Genomic DNA, 22,520 nt, shown 5'->3' with positions numbered 1-22,520 from the left:
GCGCGGTTCTGATCCGCTACATTCAGCTCGTACAAATCAGAGCTCGCAAGCAGCAGAAAATCCCCACCGAAAAGAGGTGACTTCACAGGGCCGCGTTCCTGCGTCTGTTCATGCGGTAGTCCCTGGATTCCAGGGCTTTTCTCATCTCAATTTGTTGCTGCACCAATCTGAGATGGAGGAGATTGTCCTTCTGTTTTTTTCTTTTTTTTTTTAAGATCAACCATGATTTAGTTATTTCTGTTGTACCAATATTGCAGAATGAACAGAAATTCCAAATAATAAAAAACAGGTTTTTTTTTTTTCTTTTTTGTTTCCTACTGTGTCAAAGCTGGTAATGCCGAACCCTCTGCCACGTCAATATCATGACTAAACTGTTTAAATAGTGTCAACAGAAAATGATATGTCTGCTCTTGGCACGTCAATCACCATAAAACTCAAAGCTTCAATTTGTGGTTACATAATATTTCAAAAAGGGACAGTCTGCCAAAAAATTGTGATTCACAGGAAGTTTATACCATACCAGCGGCTGTAAATAACAGCAAAGAAATTCCGAATTCGAATCCCCCCCCCGCCCCACCCACCCACCCCGCCATTTGCTGGGCTTCCAAACAATGAACTACAGAGGTAACTCCCTTTAACACTCTGTGTTAAGCCAGTCAGAGTATCTGTGTAGGAAGAGTAACGGCCCTCTTGCTTGTGCTTACATTGTGTTTGATTCACTCCCATTGTGTGCACACAATAATGGGTTTGATCTCCTGACTTTGCCGGATGTACATTTGAAATGGAAAACAACTTTCTAAAAAGTTGCACGCAGACCGCTATGACAAAAGACAGTGAACGAGAGAGAGAGAGAGAGAGAGAGAGACAGAGAGAGAGAGACAGAGAGAGAGAGAGTGAGGGGAGGGGGAGTAGGAGAAAGAGAAAGAGAGCGAGAGAGAAAAAGCGGGGCCACAGAAGGAAATTCTTCCAGCTCCACAGTGAGGCATGTCAGAGTTCTACTGCTGAGTGAAAAACAGAAACACTGATTCATTAGGCTGCATCTGAGAAAAAGAAAAAATAAAAGGGAAAGAGAGAGAGAGAGAGAGAGAGAGAGAGAAGAGATTGTTTGGTGGGTAAAGTAAGGACTCTAAACCTCTCCTCTCTCCATTTGTCTCTCTCTCTCTCTCTCTCTCTCTCTCTCTCTCAATTTCTCTCTCTCAATCTCTTCACACACTCAAAAGCTCAAACACACAAATTAACACAATGCAACAACTTTAAAACTGTTTATTTATAAAACATCTCCCTTTCTCTGTGTGTGTGTGTGTGTGTGTGTGTGTGTGTGTGTGTTTTTGTTTTTTTTTTTTTGCATTAGTCTCGTGAGGGGGTGAATAACAGTTAGCCCACATTTCACAGGTCATTCATAAACCCATACACTAAAACATAACAGCCCCCTCTGTGAATCTATAGCCTGCAATGGTTGCAGAGAAACACACAGCGTGGTATTTTTGTCTGAAACGAGTCAGTACATTCAATGCCACTACAAGACGATTTTATCCAAAAACGTGACACAGAGACAAAAAAACTTTATCAAAAAATATGCCTGGAAAAAAAAATAAATAAAAAAACCCACTACATTCATTCTTGTAGCAAAAAAAAAAAAAAAATAATGGTGCTTATTCAAAATATGTCATCTTAAGATGTACATTTGATTTATTCCATTATTAAAGAAGCACGAGACCAACAGTTAGAATGTATCGATTACACTAACCGCATATAAAAATAGCGTATATTTGTGTGGAGTGAAGTCACAGAACACCGTTTTAATAGCCTGTTCACAGCTGTTCTCTGACAGACAAAACCTCAGCCTAGACTGTAGCTTATTGCTTTGATTTAAATTTCTAGCATCCCACCAAAAAAACCCCAAAAAAACAAAAGAATCGAGACAAACATACAATCTACATGTTTATCTTCAGCAGCCTTGAGCGAAGGAGTTAGCATAACGCTAGCAGCTATATTCTATGTTGTCAGAGATAACTATGAAAGAGAGGTCGTAGACAGTGCTGGGGGTCACAGACATGAGCGTGTGTGTGTGTGTGAGTGTGTGTGTGTGTGTGAGTCCGACAGCTATAAAAACAGGGGTTGCTATAGTTGCGGTCTTGTCCTGAAGCACATGAGGAGGGAGAGGAAACGAAAAAGGAAGGCAGGACAGAGGAAACTAAAAAACGAATGAAGGAGAGATGATTCATTTATGAGAGACAACGTTTAAGAGAGCAGTCATCTATCCGTGTGTCAGCGCAGCGTGCTAGTCTCTTTACCCACTAACACACTTTCCGGGAGCTTCTACTTAAACCCCCCCACCCATATCCCGCCCGCACACACACATACACACACACACACACACACACACACACACATTCACGCACGCACACACACACACGTGCACGCACACACAGACTGCTTCTAGAAGCTTCTTTCCACATGAACGAGGTGAAGTCTGGGCATTAAGGTGGATCAGTTAGGCGGGAAGGTTGCAAAGTGGATCTGTGATGATGAACAGTCTCCATCCTAGGCCAATGAATTATTCATCCAATGGGGGCAGGGGAGGGGGGGCTTCTAAAAAAAAATTTGAATCTGATTGGCTGAGTCACGATGGGCTTGAATCTGATTGGTCGAGTCGTTCCGTTTTTTTTTTAAGCATGCTCATTTCTGGACAGAACTGTTTCCTCCCCTCTCTCTCTCTCTTTATCTCTTTATCTTCCCTCTCTCTTTCTCTCTCTTTATCTTCTCTCTCTTTCTCTCTCTTTGCCATAGAGCATCTGTGAGTGTTACTCTGAGTGCCAAGATCAACCACCTCAGGTCCTGCCCAGTAAACCTGACCAGTGCAGCTTCCCAGTCCTCCCAGTCCACATCTCTCCTACTGTCCCACCACCTCCACTGGGATGTTATGAAATAAAACAAAACCTAAAAGAAAAGACAACACAACACAAACAAATAAAAAAAAACAACCAAAAAAAAACAACAACATGGCACAAACAAATGAAAAGCCACAACAATAATTCAAAATGTTAAAGTGAACTGAAGAGCAATAAAATTAATTCCATGCAAAAGTGCATGAAATAAAACGATAAAGAAAGAAAGAAACAAATAAATAGATAGACTGATATGTAAATCTGCACTTTTTCCTAAAACCTTTTTAAAATGACCATTACTTTTATCAACACCCAACAACCAGAACAACCAACCAACCAGCAAACAAACAAACAAACAAACAAATAAATAAATAAAGAGTAAAAGAGAAAGAAGTGCATTGCCAAAACGAGCCCAGCATTGGTTGGGACTAAGAGTGTGCCGGTGAGTTAGTGTGTTATCAGCGACTGAAGATGTTAGTAAAGTTCAGTGAGGTCAGAGCAGAGCAGCCAGACAGAGGAGAAAGTCAGTTCCAGTATGATCCCATCCCAAACTGCCCTTCTAAACTAAATCATGTGTAACATTCTAGTCCTATCTAATATCTTTACAACCTTCAAAATTATGTTGTTTTTTTTTAAAGTTGTCTGCGAGCAGTCAACCACTCGACATTTCATTCTCTAAGTATCGCTGCCTCCACCAATCAAATGCCTCTGAGCGTCACACGATAGACGGGCAATCTGCAAAGGACTTCATGTGTCGCATCACCACAAAGATTGAAAAACAAACAAACAAGCTAACAAATATACCAAAGACATATCACTCTTATCTGAGGCTCTGTTTTAGCCTCTCAGAATCTAGACTTCTGCTATTACTTATTACTGCGAGGAACTTAGCACAACCGCAAACCTGAATCAAACTCAAAGCCACAAAAACAACAACAACAATAATAATAATAATAATAATAATAATAATAATAATAATAATAATAATAATAATAATAGTCCCACTGGATTGTTGTAAGAGATTGATTACAGCACTGTGGACTGAGAGGCCAGACGCCTGAGGTTGAAGCTGGAGATGGAAGTGCTCTTTTTCACCACAGTCCCGGAGCCCAGAACGCTACGGGTTTTTTTATGGCCTGATTGGAGTTTGTAAAATGCAGACAGATACTCAATAGTTCATCAGTGGCATTCAGACAGGCTTGCTCCGCTGCCATGAGCTGACGGAACGACAAGTATGATGCAACTCTGATTGGGACAAAGCTCAACACAGGGATTATGCATTTTGTCTAATGGGCTATTACTTTTGGTGCAAGGTCGATTAAGGCACGTGTATGTGTGTGTGTGTGTGTGTGTGTGTGAGAGTGTATGATGAGTGTGTTTGTGCACATGTGCACAGGCATGTACTCATGTGTGTGACTAGGTGTACGAGAGTGTGTGTGTGTGTGTGTGTGTGTGTGTGTGTGTGTGTGTGTGTGTGTGTGAGTGTATGATGAGTGTGTTTGTACATGTCTGCACAGGTATGTACTCGTGTATGTGACGGGGTGTAGGAGTGTGTGTGTGTGTGTGTGTGAGTGTGTGTGTGTGCACTTGCTCTGCACAGTGTGATATCCGGTGTGTGTTCATGGTCTCTGCTCTTCTCTGCAGATTCTGAATCACACTATGCGCTTCGCTGGTGAGAATGATTCATCTCTGGAGCAAAGCGGGCGGCAGAGACGCTTGTTTCCATGGTGACCAAGAGCGCGGTGGGCAGGGCCCCCTGTCCCCCCCTCCACACAAACACACACACACACACACACACCAGATTCCATTCTTTTTATCTTCGAACTCACTAGAAGCCGAACGGTAACTTCCGGAGGAAAGCAATTGTCTCCGATTGAAGGAGATCTGCTCGTTAATTTCCTCATTAAGCTTAGCAATACCCAGTGCAAATTAAACTCGTTTAACCTGGTCTTGTTAGGCGAGGCGCCAAAACTTCCCATTCAACCCTCTGTTCGGCTTCACCACTCATATAGAAGGCACCGCAATTGACCTTTTTTTTCTCTTCTTTTATTTGTTCTGAGGAAAATCTTCCATCCGAGGACAAGGGACAATTCAGTCCAGATCCAACAGGGGCTACAGCACTCCTGCCTATGCATTTGGTCAGCACCGCCCAAACCTCCTCTCGAGGTGCGCGCGATATTTCGCGCATTAGCTTTCCACTGCATCTGATTCTGCCAAATTACCATATAATGAAGCCCGACGAAGGCGAGGACCAGAGACGGTAATTTGGCATAAAAGAGCGAGTCTGAGAAAGATGACGGGCGAACCGATCTTTTGTCAAGTTTGAATATCGCCCTCTGACTTCCTCCTTCCGCAACAGTGAGTCACGCAGCCATCTGTCAAAAGATTTTTTTTTACAGAACGCAAACTAAATGCACTGAAAGAACCCCTCTTATCCCACACTGGTAATTTGTGGTTGTCAAGGAAAACACGTTAAAGATGCCTGAAAATTGACGTCACGTTATACTTAACATTTTTAACACAGGGAATTTACAAACCCACTGGTAACCGCAGGTGTGCAGAAAGTTGTGTTCACCGTTTCAATGGATCTGTGTTCAATGCGACCAAGTACAGCGCCGCCTATGCGAGAAAACAAACTCCTTAACTCACACATCAAGTGAGGCAAATTCTCACCGCATACCTACAACAGCCAGAAACAGGTCCGTTGTAAAGTCGTTTTTTAATTTCCGGGGGTAACGCTAACCTGTGCCCGTCCGAAGCATAGCACCTCATTTTATTTTCTACGCTTCTCAAATTTAAATCTCACTAAAGCAGCCTGAGGTTAAGGGCTTACAGTTCTGCCTTACTCAGAATCTTTTTTTTTTATTTATTTTTTTTTTTAAGTTCCCTATTATTTTAGACAAAGCTCCAACATTCCAACGGTAGAAGCTAATTTTCTGTCTGTTGAAGATATGTAACAATAACATATTAGACTGTTATTTTAAAAGCATATAAAAACACCTCCGACAATTTGATAGCTGCACAAAGGAATACCACAACAGGACTCTACTTCAGGTCACTGGTTTTGCAGACATGGCTGAAATGAAAAGTCTATCTCCATTCCAAGCAGAGGAAGTGGATGAGAAAACTCTGAGCGTTCACACACACACACACACACACACACACACACATTCCGAACGGCAGCTAAGGAATGAGCTGCTGAATGGGAATACTTGCGACCTTGAGAGAGATTATTGATTTCCAGACAAGTCTTCCCAACTCTGGGAAACTGATACCTGACGAATGAATCATTGATAAGCACACAGTTGCTGAGTGTCTTTTTTTTTTTTTTTTTCCCACTAAACAGTGGGCGAGGAGGACCCTACCCACAAACACCCCTATTTCCTGAATGTTAAAGGGGCTACAGTTTCACAGAGCCCCGCTCTTCCGGCTTCAAATGCACTGTCATGTGTCAGTCACCACGTGTGGAGTGCCCTCATACAGAGTGAACCACTCAACAGCGAGCAAAGGTATTCCAAACACACACACACACACACACACACACAGGCGCGCACAAACTGACACACACACACACACTCTCACACTCACACGACCACAGTGTGAAAATAAGAGTCTCAGGAAACCTAATACTGCATTTCCTATTCATAAGAGGCATTACACAGACTCTCTCTCTCTCTCTCTCTCACACACACACACACATTCACTCACACACACACATGAAAGGCTTTACATCAGCCCAGAAGCTTATGCATCAAACACCCTTTTAAATGTTGACACAGACAAACCCATTCATTACAATCCTATTACCTGCACAGACAACATCACAAATATACCTAACAAATGTCCTATCTGCCGTTACGATGAGGTCAGAGGCTGGATTCATTTAAATCAAAATAGATCAACAAAAGATACTATAGACGAGTATGGAGATAAACAAATACTTCATCACAATTGTGGCGTATTGACGCTGATTACAGATGTACACGCAGAAAGAGTATTACAGAAAAAAGATGCTGACAGATCACCGTGACAATGAAGCTGATTTGATGCACACGACTAGTAAACCACTGAACACTTTTTTTTTTCCGCAACCAAAGATTCAATCGCGAGGCTGAAAACCATTATCAAAGTTCAAACTGCAGGCTTCAGTGGCAGAAACAACCTAATGCTGATCCACGGGCCAAACGGAAACACAGTGCATAAAGTCTGGGAGAGATTAAAATCTGTACCGAGTGAGCATTACAAAGCAAAAGTGTAATGTAATGGAATTTAGTTCATTAATGAGAACAGCCCTGTCCCATCGGTTATTACATCTGGGTTAAGCAAAGCTGTAGCAAACAGTAAGAAAAGGAGTTTTTTTTTTTAGCATAAAGTTGAGAAACAAATTTCTCAAACAGCCAAAATAACCAGAGGGTCTTTTTTTTTTTTTTCTGTTTTGGGTTTCAGGTTCATTGAAAAACGTCCCAGTTCCTCGCAATCCAATTGTTTCACTCTGTAAGTAATTCATAATATTTTTTTTAAACGTTAAATAAAAAACATTTCTGAATTTGGCTGTTTGATTCCTCCAAGTCTGGAGATATGGCTACAGGTCTTCCTCTACTGATATGGCTGATAAAAAGAAAGCGAAAAACAAAAACATCTCGTTCTTCAGATACAAATACACTGATAAGTATTTAACAGACACGTTCATAAAGATAACTGATTGAGATGCACATTAAAGAAAATTCATGATCTTTTCTTCATGTGGGTCCTTAATGACACCATCACCTTACACTTCATCATATTAGATCATGATGTGGTCCAATCTAACCATTACAATTAAATGCTGAGCTTTGGTTTAAAACAAACAACAACAGCACCGAAACCTGCCTAAAATGTGCCATATCAGCTGAGGAAGACTGTACTAAGACAGTTCTTAAGAGGGTGATGACAGAGAGAGAAGTCAATAAGCACAGAAAGAACAGATTACAGAGAGAAGGAGAAGAATTGCCGTGGACCCACATTCCCTCTATTCACATCTCAGCGGGAAAAAAAAGGGGGGGTGGAGGGGGAGGAAGAAAAAAAAAAGGCTGCACTTCTTATTTCTACAACACAATGCCTGTGGCGAGACTCGCCTCTCTTAATTGGACTTGGCAAGACGGAGCTCTCGGAAAAGAGGGGCCTTACCTTTGATTCCGAACTTTGAATTGCGTCCAAACTTCAGGATGACCAGCATTAAGATGAAGCCGGTGAATGTGACCGCCGCGATTCCCACGACCACGTACACCTACGGCAGAACAATGACCTTTCAGAGGAGAAGTAATCGCCACCGCCCGGGGTACAAATAGGCTTACAAATGACCATTTCTTCAGCGTTCAACTATACAAATGCTGTGATGGTACGCTGATGCTGTGGTAAAGTGCAATGACATGTATCCTCCACTAGGGGAGGCATTATTACCTGCTTGAAAATGATCTAGAATGGTAGCATAAATGTTGTAGCAGCCAGTTGTTTGTGTGTATATTTTAAACATCTCTCACTGTATATGCAATCGGACATTTGTGTTGTGGACCGATATAGAATGGATTAATAAACACACAGTCCCACAGCATCATGAAAACTTACGTACCCACAGTAACTGTCTGTTTAATATAGCTCATTTGGACCGTTTTATATCTATGCACAATTTCATAAAGCAGTTTAATGGATTCTCTGTACAATATAATCTTTTGTTGACAGTAGTGGAGAACTAAAACTTCACCTGGTGTTTACAACCGAGCATATCACCAAGGCGTGTAACGAACCCCTCTACACCCCAGAGTAAGTGACTACACCACAGGGAGTTGGACAACAGTCGGTATAAACGTTTTGTATTTTTCCATCATTGTGGCCTAGTGTTGTTATGGTGTTACATAAACAGTGTATAAGGCAATACGGAATAAAGTACATCACATCAACACCCACACGCAAGCAATAAAAAAAAACCTCACTAACAGCGATTCTGTCCTCAGGAGGTCCAGTTGGAGTGTCATCTGTTTGAAAGATCGAGAGAGAGAGAGAGACAGAGAGAGACAGAGAGAGAGAGAGAGAGAGAGAGCAGGAAGATTTATTTTAGATGTAATGACTGTTAAATTTTGAGAGCAGTTCAACACAAGCGACAAACCACCACGTAAAACATTTTGGGCAGGATGTAAGAAAGGGCAAATGCCAACTTTATGTATGAATGTAGATGTGTATGAGTGTTACATAATGAGTTTGTAGAGAGGTGTGCAAGACAGAGGGAAAGGAAAGGGGAGTGAAGATGTGATTTACTCACCAGTGGTTGGGTCTGAAAGAAAGAGAAAAGGTGGAAGAAATACAAAGTGAGCATTTTCTTCATGGACACATTATTACTGTAGGCATACATCCTATAAACATCAGGTGCTTTTAAGAACGCAATTTAGATTCACATTTGATTGAGATACAAATTCAGAGATTTTGGCTCCAATTTTTACATGAATCGAAAATAATCGAAGAACTCTTCTTCAGAGAGAAACTTCTATTCATTCATTCTCTAAGGTCAGAGGTTTCACATCTCTGAGAACACCTTCAATGCTTTTCAGCAATTATTAAATAACTCGCATGACTTACCGTAATATTCTGGCTCCGTCACAGTTCCTGGACAAATAAAAAACACAGAAAAAAATATATGTCAGGTTATGATTTTTTTTTCTTTTTAAAACCTGAAATATAATATATTCAAGTAACAAAACAACCCAATGAATACAGCAACCCCATTTTGACATTTTAACCCAACAGCTGGTCCAGGGCGACCGGCTGGTCTTTAAAACAACGACCTGTCTGTTCGATTAGAGAGGAAACAAAGTTGAAATTAGAACTTGAACTGAAATTACACTCTAAACTACAGGCTAATGTCTATAATACTAATGACTGTGGACTTCAATTTCAGCACTTATCCATTAGGCTGGAGCTGATGCAGAAGAACAGCCATCTCTCTGGTAACTGGTAAAACACACCGGGCTTAATACAGTTATGTTCGGCTCATGTGACACGTGTCTGTTTTGCACCAACACGCAGGACAATGTAGAAGTTAAGAGACTTAATCTTACATTTAAATGAAGAACTTTCATATCTAAGGTCTTTTTTGAATAAAGTAATGCACGATAAGAGACACCATTGGGAAGCAGTAGCAAAACGTCAAACATTTCTTTTTCTTCTTTTCTTTTCTTTTCTTTTCCAAACTGTGATAAAATCTCATGCTCCATTATTGTGTCCAATGCTTTCAATGAAGAAATATGACTTGGATTTGTGCCCACAGAATCATTATTTCCTGATTCAAATTTCACCAGTCAGCTCCATTTAGCTGATACTTATCCACAGAATAACTTGGAACCTATTTTTTTTTTTGGTCTGTCTTACGGGTCACATGGCTCTAACGCGACCTTAGGGTCAAGTGTGTTTTTCAAGGACACACTGGCAGAGAGCCATCCTGTTTAAGATTCAAAACCCCAAAAATTAGCGGGCTACTGGGCTGCTTCAGATACTGAGACTCACTACAATTGCTGCTTTTTATCCTGTATTAACGCTCTCCGTTGGATTCCCTTTAAACAGTTCACATCTGTTCTTATGTTTCAAATATTCACAGCATAATTTAGCATGGTCCCATCATGGTTCATTGTGAAGTTACACACACACACAAAAACACACACACACACACACAAACACACACACACACACACACACACACACACACAAACACACACACACACACACACACACACACAAACACACCAATAACTCTTAAACGTGTTTTGGTCAGAAATTTCATGGTGGAGCTGGGAGACAGTTGGTCAACTGAGAACAATGACCGTGCTTTTACATTTTAACTCAGTGGTCCACATGGACTGAGACAGCTACGCTTTCACCTGATTGCCGCCCGTTCATTCAGAGACGATGAAGCTTTAAACGCTGGAAAAGCTCAGATTATAATGCCTGACAAGTTTTATGTTTGCACAACTCTATTCATAATAGTTAAACTGTGAACCCTGGGAAAGAGATTTCGCTTCATTCTATATTAGTGTTTTGGTTTTTTTTTCCCAAATCCAGGCCTATGACCTCCCCGCACAGTTCATTTTCAATGTAGTCCCATATGATTGGTCTCCATCTAACAAATTAAGGTTGGTGTTGATTGGCAGACAAGTCATATCAGGTATGTCGGCGATGGGAAAGAGCAAAAAAAAAAGAAAAAAGGTTCAGTGCAGTGGATCCTTGGGGCTGGATTTGAGAAAAGAAACAAACATACAAACAAACAAACAAACAAAAAAAATGTTGTCTAGTTTCAGTCGCTGTTTGTCAAACCAAATCTTACCCTCCCAGGGCTGGTGCATGAAATGGGCGAAGATTGATTTCCGGTCTTCTCCAAGCGGGTTGGTCGCCACCAGCGTGTAATTCCCGTTGTGGATGTGCGTGGGGGTGTCCAGCTGGAGGCAGCCGTGGTACATTTTATCGGATATGTCGTGGATCCGCGTACTGACGTAGTAGCTCTCTTTGACGGGCTCACCGTTGCACAGCCATTTCAGGGTGGGCTGGGGGTTTCCCGCCACGCTGAATGGGATGCACCAGTGATGGTCTGAGATGGCCTCAGACAAATTACTGATGATAGGTGGGACTGGGAATCAAGACACAGTGACCGAGAACAGACCAAAAAAATCAGAAAAGGGGGGGAGAGAGAGAGAGAGAGAGAGAGAGAGAGAAAGGGGAGGGGTGAGCACATGTTCGCATGTTAGTTCTTTATTTGTTGTGCTTACCCACCAAATCTTATTGATTACTTTCCCCTCAGAAATCTATTTTTCCCCCTGTCATTACACAAATAACGAATAAATGATCATGCTTCAGACCTGAATGAAACTGTGTTTGAAATGCATGACTACTGGGCCCTGACCCGTCAGTCTTTTACATTATTCCTTTTTCTATTAAAATGACTAAAAGCACATGTTGAGTTGAAGCAAACAACCTACAAAACAGATCTCACATGAATGCTTTACAGAAACCTTATCATGGATCCTCTTATGCAGCACAATAAGATTAATGGCGAGGGATAACAAGGTCACAAGGAAAGTGAGCACTGAAAGGTATTGAGAGAAAATCACTGAAACACACTGAATACACATTACTCTGAGATGATAACCATTAATATGTCCAATAGGTATACAGAATAATGCATAAACCGTATTAATGCTCGGCTACCATATCATGTTTTGCACTCCGATTCGTCACGTTTATAAATAGCCTGTCAATATCAGTAGGCTATTTCTTTTGACTCACAAAGAACATCTAGGAATACGGAGGACTCGTTTTCTCCAACAATGTTCTCGGCGATGCAGCTTATCTTGCATTCGTTGTCACGGTAGGAAAGGTTGCTTAGTCTTAGCTTTGATATGTGCCCCGTGGTGAAGATCTGCCAAGAAACAGAAAAACAAAGATGACATCAGCCAGCTGATTACAGAAGTTTTCAACGCCTGTCGATACACGCCCTTCACTGTTGTAGTGATTGAATGGGTTCAGACAATGTTGTGGTTAACGTCGTTAGCGTAAACTTTACCTCAGGCTTGACGGTTAACGGGCACGTGCTCCATAAGAGGTCGGGAGCGGGCGCTCCAGACGTTTTGCACGTCAGTGTTAAATTAGCTCTCTCCATGACCGTCAAATTAATAGGGGTGAACGCTGCCGTTGGTATCGCTGAATGAAAGAATAAATATTTGATGTGTTGTTAGTGCTTAGAACTGTCGTCCAAATTGTCCGCTTCAAAATCAGTCTGTAACAGGTTTAGTTTTAAAAGAATAACCACAGTAATTTTAGACAAATATCTTTTCCATTTGAATGTAGCGCGAGAAGGCGGAATTCCAAGTTCAGTGGCAAAAGAACATTCTTTTCTCACACATTTTGTTCCTTTTGTGAAATGCCTGTAACGTTTTATAGGAGAGTGTAGCCCGTAGAGCGACAACATAGACACATTTAGCGACTTATAATTCTTTTCCACATTATGAAGGTCGTAAGAAGCTAAAGCAAACCTTAAGGTTGAGCTACCCGCTCAAGGACATCTAAGCAGAGCCGTCACACTCAGGAATCAAACGCCCAGCGCCACGGTAACTGAGCGGCTTCCTCTTAAACCTCTGACAGCTTCCACTAAACCTCTACCATCCACATGATCAAACGTGCGCTGCGGACTAGCACATCAGGAAAATGGGCCCTTATCTTTAATTTGGCTCTGTTGCTGGCTACGTTATCAACAAGACCATCATCTCAACTCATCACCTGACTAGACTTTTAAGTTTTTTTCTGTTTTTGCCTGAGACATATTCCAGAACTACCTCCTACAGCAACAAACCTGACAAAGCAATAATTCTTTGTGGGGGGAAAAACACAAGAAAAACTTAATAGGTAATGTTAAACCTTCACAAGTTTAATCTTAATCTTTGATATTTTGGTACCACTTCAGTTTCTGTTAGCAACAAAGGTCTTCACAGCATCAGGATGAAGTTAGTAGCTTACATTTTCACATTTTGTCTTTTCGAACTTTCCTTGATTCTCTCCTCAGTCAAAGAGAAACTGGAATGCCAGCTAATAATGAGAAAACATGAGTCCATCTTTTCTTTGTGCCTCAAGAAAAGAAAACAGAAAGAAAGGGGAAAAAAAGGGAAATACAGAACTCGTGTCTGGCCAGATTTCAGCTAAACTCGGTTGGACCAGAGGGGAATGGAACCTCATCTTGGTTTGTGTCCAGTATTTTTTCGTTTTTTAAGGAGTCCCATTGCCCTTCTATTCTCCAGAGAGCCGCCAATCACCGTCGCTGTGGTGGTACCCAAAATAGGGATGGACAACTGGGGGAGCAGGGGATCAATACAAGCTATCAATGTCTTTAGCCTGTGCCGGTGGGTTGCCACCAAACAGTGTTTGATCCTGGATCAGTAAGACAAGCCTTAAAGCAAAGTCCAGGTTCCGCTTGACCGATGGACAGAAACCAGCAACCATAATCTTGTTTCTGTTGCAATCTCCCTCATACTTAACGATTGTCACATTACAATGACAAAGACAAGTGACAAGATCAAAAGTTTGAGTTGCAAATTCAAACAATTCCCATGTAATACATAACTTTTCAAAGGTTAAGTAGGGAAGAGACCTAAAGATGTTCTTCAACATTTCAACAAAGAGTAAATGTCATGCTGTTACCGAGAATAGAAACAAAGTACACAACACATGTATCCGTATGTGTGTCTGTCTCCAACCCAGAAATAAAAATGCGCGCGGCCACAAACAACAGTGATTTCTGTAAGAGTTGTACTCACTGCAGTCTGGAAGGGTCAGTGTGTTAAGTGGTCTCCTCTTGCCCCCTTCCTCTGTACACCAGAGCTCAGGGATCTCCCCTTCCTCCCCCCTCCAGAATTTCATCCACAGATTTTCACAAGAACAGTGAAAAGGGTTACCAGAGAGGAACCTACAAAAATAACAGCGAATTAAAAATGCATGCAGCGCAGTGTATACAAGCATGGGCACAGCCGCGTACAAACACAGATTCACGTGCACATGCACACGTACACACATAACACTAAATTAAGCATCTGTAATGTGTTTAGTGACACACACGCACGCACGCGCGTGCACACACACACACACACACACACACACACAAAACCCTGACCAGAAACCATAACCAGGAACATTTTGGCACTTTTTGTTTAAACAATAACAGCCGTTGCTTTACAAAAGCAGTTTGCCTACACTGGCCGACTGGCCAGACGTCCTCGCCTAGTAGGTTTTGCCAGATATTTACAGCCTCACGTGTGCATTTGGTCCATGGAATGTCACAAAAAATGAAACCACACAAACACACGCGCACACACACACAAACCCTCGCATAAACTGAAGAGACCAGTTCACCCTGTCAATACATGTCACTTCAGAACTGTAAGCTCCAATGCTTTTTCAGCTGCTTACATGTACAAAACACAAGAGCGCTCTTACAACACACATGGAGGCGGACATACCAGATGCTGCACACACTCTGAATGAATCAACAGGGAGACATTCGAAAGCAAAAACAAAAAAACTCCACTGATCTTAAAATGACATGAGAAACGTGAAGAGAAAAAAAATGGTACCAGACTTACAAGTAGGATATATTCAAATGACGAAATGTCTTCCAAGACAGAGAAGACAGGTTGTTGTCCTTAAGATTCCTGGAAGTAAGAGGAATCATCGTTAACACGTTATGCTCCAACAGGACAGTAAAACTGTACGAAAGACACATCCTTCTCCTCATGCAGAATATTATAACATATCTGTTTCATTCTCTTTTTCTTTATATCTGCTCATTTTGAATAATGCCTGAAATCTGTTTCTTTTTTTCAGTCATTGTTACCTATTTATTTGTGCTTCTGAATTCAATATTAAAATGGACCAAACTTCTCAATATAATATTAACACGGAACAAATCAACTGTCAGAAATTTAGAGAGACTAGATATAAGTGCAGGACAAAAAAATCTATTTCAAAATGCTATCTGGAGTCAAGGTCAGATACGGCCACGGTTTAGAGCACAGTAAACTAACAGTTAACGGTAAACGAATGACGTGACAGAACACTGATTGGACAGAAAACAGGAAGGTATAGATGGAGGCGCGGCAGTCCCCAATGCCCCTGACACGCGGCCTTTGAAGCACGGTTACGTCGAACCCCTGGGGGGGGGGAACCAGGAGACTCAACCAGAAGCCAGGATTTAAATACCCAGGAGGACCAGCTGCATCACCATACTATAGACTAAACACAAAATCAGAAATGAGAAAATCGGCCCAGCATCAACGCACAGAATTAGAGAAGCTAACCGAACGAACCCAGAGCCCGCATCAGAACTGAGGCTGACGATAGGGCCTCTGGATTAACTTGGTCCTCCTGGTTATTCAAATCCTCCTGGGGGTCTGTCTCTACCTCCAGATCTTCTGGCCAATCAGTGCTCTGTTTTGCTTACTCATTAGTCACAAACTCAACTAGGTCACTATCTGATTTCTGTGCACATCTGTGTCTGGTTGACTTACTCATCTGTCCTCAGTGTGTAAATACTCCTGGTGGTCTCATTGTCAGTTGCAAAGTCTCATGTACAAGGGTGCACTGGGGTTTGTAGTTCTTGTTTCTGGTTAGCCGTTGTTAATCTCCTTGTCCTTGTCTTTGTCCTTGTGGGCCTTCCTTGCTCCTTGCCCCTGGTTAGCCTCCCTGTCCTTAGTTAGCCTCTAATCCTTTGTGCTGCCCCCCCCCCCCGACCCCCGATTTTCTATTTAGACCTTGACTTTGAATTTACGTTCTGAATTAAAGTTTGCCTGCAGTTGTGCCTAGCTTCTTGAGACGCCTGACGGAAGATTTTACCAACAGTATCCTCAACCAGGGGCCAGTGGAAGAGGTCATAAGTAAATGACGATGAAACAACCAGGAGAATATTACACACCAAGGATTGATGAATGAATGAACCAGACAAAAGTATGGGTGATAATCAGATAATAAACTACCGGAACTAGAAGTAATAATTTGACAAAACTGAGCACAGACTGGGTAGATGAAGAAGAGGCAGAGACAGAGGCATGACACAAATATAGTAAACAACCAGAGACTACTCTCAAAACATTATGTTTATTAATACCTATCAATGCATAACACCAGAACACAAATGTGAGCATATATATATATATATATATATATATACACATACATACATACATACACACACACACACACACACACACACACACACACACATATATATATATATGTACACACGCACGATTTGTTCTGTCATACTGAAGGTTTGTGAACACTCACAGATACTGAAGTTTTGTGTTGTTTTGAAAAGCCAGTCGCGAAATATACGTTAGCCTAGTGTTGGTCACAGTTCTGTTGAAAAAGAAAGCAAAACTTAAATAATTAACACGATTTTACCTTTATGTTACAGTGCAGAAAAAATATCAAAGACACTTTTGTTTTAGAGATGGATGTCATTCACAAATACTCACAAATTTCTGAGATTCCGGTATAAGTGCAAGTCTTTGTCGTTGATAGAGGAGAAACTGCTTTGATTGGCTATATATCTGCAGACAGTCAAACAGAAAGAGAGAAAAAAAGCGTTCGTAGGTTTGATATGTGACAATATGTTCACCAGACTAACAATAAAGAAACATCTATGCTTTTTTACAATGTTTCTAGGGTAAAAGGTTAAGGGTTGACATGTAGAGCAATTCAAAGGAACAAAGATTTTGCGTCAGGGACAGCAACGATTTCAACTTGTTTTTCTTTGCCGAAAGTTCCCTTGTGTGTGTGTGTGTGTGTGCGTGCGCGCACGTGTGTGTTTACAACCCAACAATCAAGTAAATTAAACAAGAGACCCATCAATTCTGGTTTATTTGTTGTGTCCTGTATTTACTTTTTACTGAAGCTAAAATACGAAGTGCCGTATTTTCGCTCAGTCAAAAATGGTTGAATAAAGATAGCATGGGACCACACATTAATGTTTTTAAACGATGAACTGAACTGAAGGTAACGCAAGGGCGGAGCGAAAAACACAAGTTAGGAACTATTTCCACTTTTATCTGGATCATGCAAAGTTTGGCTCCGGTCTTCAGTACGGAAGACATCATTTTGACACCGGTGACTCTCGCTTATAAACCGTAAACAGACTACTGATCTTACTCGTCTGATAAGCTACAAAATTCCGGCATTAAAATTTAACTGCTCTCCCCCGCCCCCGGTGTTATTTGGGTCATCTTCCTCTCTGTATTTTATTTACAACACACACACACACACACACACACACACACACACACACACACACAGAGAGAGAGAGAGAGAGAGAGAGAGAGAGAGAGAGAGAGAAATGGCCTATAGGATGCAGAACCTTGTGATATTTTTTTTCACTGATCTATCCAGTAATCCCTTGATTATACCCAAATATTACAGCAGTTGCCCTAACGAGAATGCGAGAGGTAAGCAGTAAAATGAGCATGCCGTTCAGCAAACTACCGTTGTCACGTTTAGACAAGTTATTGGGAATATATATATATATATATATACACACACACACACACACACAAATTAACAGACACACATGTACACATACATATACATATACATGTACATGTACATATACATGTACATATGCATATACATATACATATACATATACATATACATACGTATGGTATACGTTATTTTTTCTTGGAAAATCGCACTATATTTTATACAACCACACTGATGTGTTGATGTTAATTACGCCTTTGTCCTCATTCTGCTTTTAGGTTAATGAAACAGTTGTTAAAATGTGGCAAGAATTACACAACAATCAGTGACGTTGCATCCACAGTTTATGTTTTGAGATGTTCAGTTACAAGTAAGGCTACTCTGATTCAGTGACGTTTGATTTGTGTTACTGAGTCATGCTTAATAACGGATGGGCGAGTGAACATCTTTCACCTTGCTAGAGAGTCGAATGAATCGGTATAGCTTCGACTATCGCTTATGAACGATTCATCAGAAGATGCCGCGTTCTTTCTCTTTTGCGTGTTGGGAACCTGTGCGATGAACATCTACAGACTTCTGGAAAACACAATCTCAGTCTGTTTGATTGTGCGCTCAAATTATGCTCAGCGTCCATGATTTGACAACAGAGAGTTAGAGACGGAGATCTTGATGCCACAGTCGGCAAAAAATAAACTAAATAAATAGTGCGGTTGAATGTATGCCTTTCCGCGACAACAAAGTCATTAGACCAATATAGTCATACATGATGCACTATCTTCAGTATAAGAGATTCAAAATGAGTAGTCCAGGTAAATAGCCTCCCGTGCCTAAGTAAAACATAATCTGTTTTGTTGTCTAACGGCCATTCATTGGTGGTAAATTAAAGCCATATCTTCTTGTCTCATCTGGAAAACATTCAGAGATGCTGATGATCAGGTACAAATAACTTGGGCTGCTTAGAATAGGCTACATTACAAAATACCATTACCTAATAGGCTAGACTGGCGTTTCCTCCCTGTACTGTTAAGGTCTAGTGGGAATAATCACAATTCATCTTAATAAAAAAAAAGGTAACAGGTTCTTAATTTTTCTCGCTCAGTTGGCTCTAAAAACGAGGTCGTTTACCTTAAGGAGCCTTGCCTGGGGATATAGAATTGGATAAGGTTACGGTTGTTTTTCCGATCGGGACTGTGTTTTATCAGTATTGGACAACAGAATAGGTCGGAGTTACGACAAAGTAAAATTACTTCCACTTACATGTCTGTGACATTTTCCATCTCCACCTCCGACTGTAAAACGGGAAAAGCCATAATACTCCTGTCCTGGTCAACGCACGAGATCCTGAAACCAGTGCACGTGCAGTACTCGGGGCAGGCGGCACCGGGCCTCCAAAGCCCAAACAGAACCCACCAGAACCCCCATCGAGCCATTGCAAAGCTCCCCCAATGGAAGTTCATCTCGAATTTTTCCTTGACGCCAGATTGGGAACTTCTCTCTCGACGGTTCGTGTTCATCAGAGAAGCTCCCTCAGCTTCCGACTGAATAAGTCGGACATACGGCGAGAACGCGGCAGCTGCACTTGCCTCCTTATGCCTTCGTGACTCGTCAGAGCACAGACACCACTTTGGAATAGGTTAACTCTCTCTGTCTCTTTCTCTCGGCTTCTCTCCTCCTCCTCACTGTCTTTGTTTCTGAAACAGACCTAAACCGCTGGATGTTGACGGTAGCTACACACCGCTTTCTGGCTTCGATGGCTCAAGGAGAAGACACTGTGTGTTTAGGTGATGGCTAAGGCTGCTGCGTGCAGGCAGTAGGTGCGCTTTTTGCGATTGTGCGTGTGTGTGTATGTGTCTGTGTGTGAGCACGAAAGGGGAGGAGACGCAGAGGGCAGGGTATCAGTGTTGTTGATTTTCGCCGTCGGGCGAATAACGTTACAGCATCCGAACGGCTTTGTATGAGACGTGAATTGTCCCTGCAGCCTAAGTTTCAACATGTTCCCATGGGAAGAGTTATTATGGCCTTTCATGCAAGTATATCTGAAGGAATGTCATGTCTATTTGAAAAAAAAAACAACGGTGAGAACAAAGACATGAGATTAGCTGAGTGGCATGAAACTAAATGATTTTCCATTATATTTGAGTGACAACTTGGCGTCTATAGTGTCTAACTCACGTTTTAGAACTTGTGAAAAATGTCCTCTCCCTAATTAGCAACAAAATACGTGCTTCCAATACACTCTTTCGGCTCGAGGCTGGAAATCGTATTTTGAGGGCGCGCAATGAGAGAGCAGCAGTGCGCTGTCTCTGTCTCGTATACACACACGCGCATATACACACAAGTACACACACATCACTCAGGTCTGATGCTGCTGCTGACTACAGTGATAACGCTACCGTCCCTCCCCGTGTCCAAGCGTCTCCATAGTCTGACGTGAGCTTTGACGCACGAAACGACAGTACAAATCGAAGAAGAATTATGCATATACTGTACATCACCACGTAGTTAGATGTCTGGCGAGGAGAATGATGCACCTGTCCATTAGAGTTTCGCTCAATAACAAAATAAACCAGGGTCTGTAGGGCAGAGGGTAACACGTGTATGTTCAAGTCATACGTTGATGTAGTTTATTTAATATGTTTTGTTGTATTAAATAGTCGGTGATTCATAAGGCAGGATCGATTGCTTTTCACGAATCCTGTCTTTCCTAGTCGATGTTGTTTAAGTCTTGGCACGTAGGAGGTTCTGTCGTGGGAGAGAGAGCATATTTCTCTCTGAATTTACAGTTTCATTAGCCGATCCGTCTGAATACATGCTTGTGGCGATTGGGGTTTAGTAACCAAATGCAGGCGAAAGGAAAGCGCGCTCCTCTGATGTCACCTACCGGTGGCTGAGCAGTGACTCATTCCCCCTGCTCTGCAGCTGTTTCCAGGAGGCTAATTGAAGGTCAACAATCCACTGAGCCTGCAATTGTAGAGAATCCCTTCGGAGAATACTGCTGTGAGATGCCATTCACTGTATAATGTAATGAACTATAGCATTCTCAATACTGAGAGGGCTTAAAAAAGAGCGCTTTCGAGCGCACCTATAATATCAATGAAATAGCACTTTATCGCCCCTCTAAAAGTGGTCCGTTGATTAACGCTATAAATGTTACAGTTTCATTCGGAGTAAAAAGTATGGACGTTGCATTCAAATGCATTCATTTTATTGATCAAGTATTTGTGTAATGACGCCTCATTGATCGGACGGTTAAGTCCATACGGTGTTCTCTATGACATATTACAGTTTAATTTCACATACTCCATTGGTCTGCCTCTGTCATACTATGTGCTGATGTACATGACCACGGGATGGTGATCTTGCCGGTGGAATAAAGCATGAATTTTGCTCATAATTGCTGTTGTGAGGTGTGGCGGAGAGTAAAAATTTCAATAGTGTTTTTGCATCATTATTTGGGATTTTGTTTTCTCCCATAGGGCTCTACCAACAGATTTGACGGAGCAGACTACGAAGGCTGTTGACATCCATCCCGTTACCACAAGAGGGCGATGTTGTATCCCTAGTTGAGGAGAAGAAGAATGACACATTTAAGAAGTGTTATGAAGCAGTCTTCAACAGATAACAATACGTAATGTTTTGCTTTCCTTGTAGTGGGTTTGCTCTCCTTGTGCGAGTGTGTTTGTGTTTTCGTATATATTTGTGTTTTCGCGTACATGTATGTTTTTATCATTTTATCATGCATGTATTACTGTACCTATGTAATTCCCTTATAACAATGTTGTACTCCTTTGCAGAATTAATAAAAAAAGAAAAAAAAGAACAATGTTTGGTAATGTCTCTCTGCATGCATAATGAGCGCTAAAATGAGGATTTAACTGACATTCTGTTTAACCCAGTTCAGAACTGACTGATGAAGCCAATGTGGCCATTATCATTGAGAACATGTTTTAAAACAACTAAAAAGACCTGACATCCAAATGTAATTCAGCTAAGCCAGTGTTTATTTTTTTTAATAATCTGTTGTTATTTATGTCATTAAATCAATCTGGGAGTCCCATGAACACTTTCACTTACGTACTCATTGCAACATTTAGCTTTGCAACGAGCTGTGTGAATGTGCACAGTAAAACTGTAGATAAAAACATTAAACTTTATTAGCTCTCGTAGAGTAACAAAATATCACATGAATATTTTTATATAAGTATAATCAAAGAAGCAGGTGCTTTAGATGTTCATTTTTTCTATATCCCCTAAATCCCCCCCCCCCCCCCCATCACTCATACAATGTAATAATGTCTGTGATGTCTACATAAAATCACTCAAACAGTGTCACCAATGTCTAGATAAAAATAGTTTATTCAGTGTAAAAAAACAAACAAACAAAAAACATGCCAACATTACATCACTCATACAGTGTAACCAACATGCCAACATAAGATGACAAACACAGTGTAGTGAAGATCTTGACATTATACTGTACATTATACTGAGTCAGTAGACAGACAATACTGCCTGTTAAGTTTATGGGCACGAATCATTTTCATCCAAAGAGCCATAACCCTGCATCCATTAGTAGCTTTTTCAAGGCTCTCCATG

The 22,520-nt window shown here is 41.3% G+C and overlaps 1 protein-coding gene across 1 annotated transcript in view; it reads right to left on the bottom strand.

Moving 5' to 3' along the window:
- The window catches only part of ntrk2a (neurotrophic tyrosine kinase, receptor, type 2a), a 44,775-nt gene extending 25,394 nt beyond the window's left edge, over positions 1–19,381 (bottom strand). The window contains exons 1-12 of the mRNA XM_030766506.1: positions 19,182–19,381; positions 16,925–16,999; positions 16,734–16,805; positions 15,035–15,103; positions 14,213–14,361; positions 12,469–12,605; positions 12,192–12,324; positions 11,236–11,535; positions 9,498–9,524; positions 9,184–9,195; positions 8,862–8,899; positions 8,055–8,154 (exon numbers count right to left, since the gene is read on the bottom strand). Coding sequence (XP_030622366.1) covers positions 8,055–8,154; positions 8,862–8,899; positions 9,184–9,195; positions 9,498–9,524; positions 11,236–11,535; positions 12,192–12,324; positions 12,469–12,605; positions 14,213–14,361; positions 15,035–15,103; positions 16,734–16,805; positions 16,925–16,999; positions 19,182–19,381 — 1,312 coding nt within the window. The remainder of the gene's footprint in view (positions 1–8,054; positions 8,155–8,861; positions 8,900–9,183; positions 9,196–9,497; positions 9,525–11,235; positions 11,536–12,191; positions 12,325–12,468; positions 12,606–14,212; positions 14,362–15,034; positions 15,104–16,733; positions 16,806–16,924; positions 17,000–19,181) is intronic.
- Positions 19,382–22,520: the final 3,139 nt, after the last annotated feature.

The sequence above is a fragment of the Chanos chanos genome, chromosome 1, assembly GCF_902362185.1.
Source record: "Chanos chanos chromosome 1, fChaCha1.1, whole genome shotgun sequence".
NCBI lineage: Eukaryota > Metazoa > Chordata > Actinopteri > Gonorynchiformes > Chanidae > Chanos > Chanos chanos.
The sequence above is the reverse complement of the archived record's forward strand: the minus strand, read 5'-3'. Positions and strand labels throughout refer to the sequence as shown.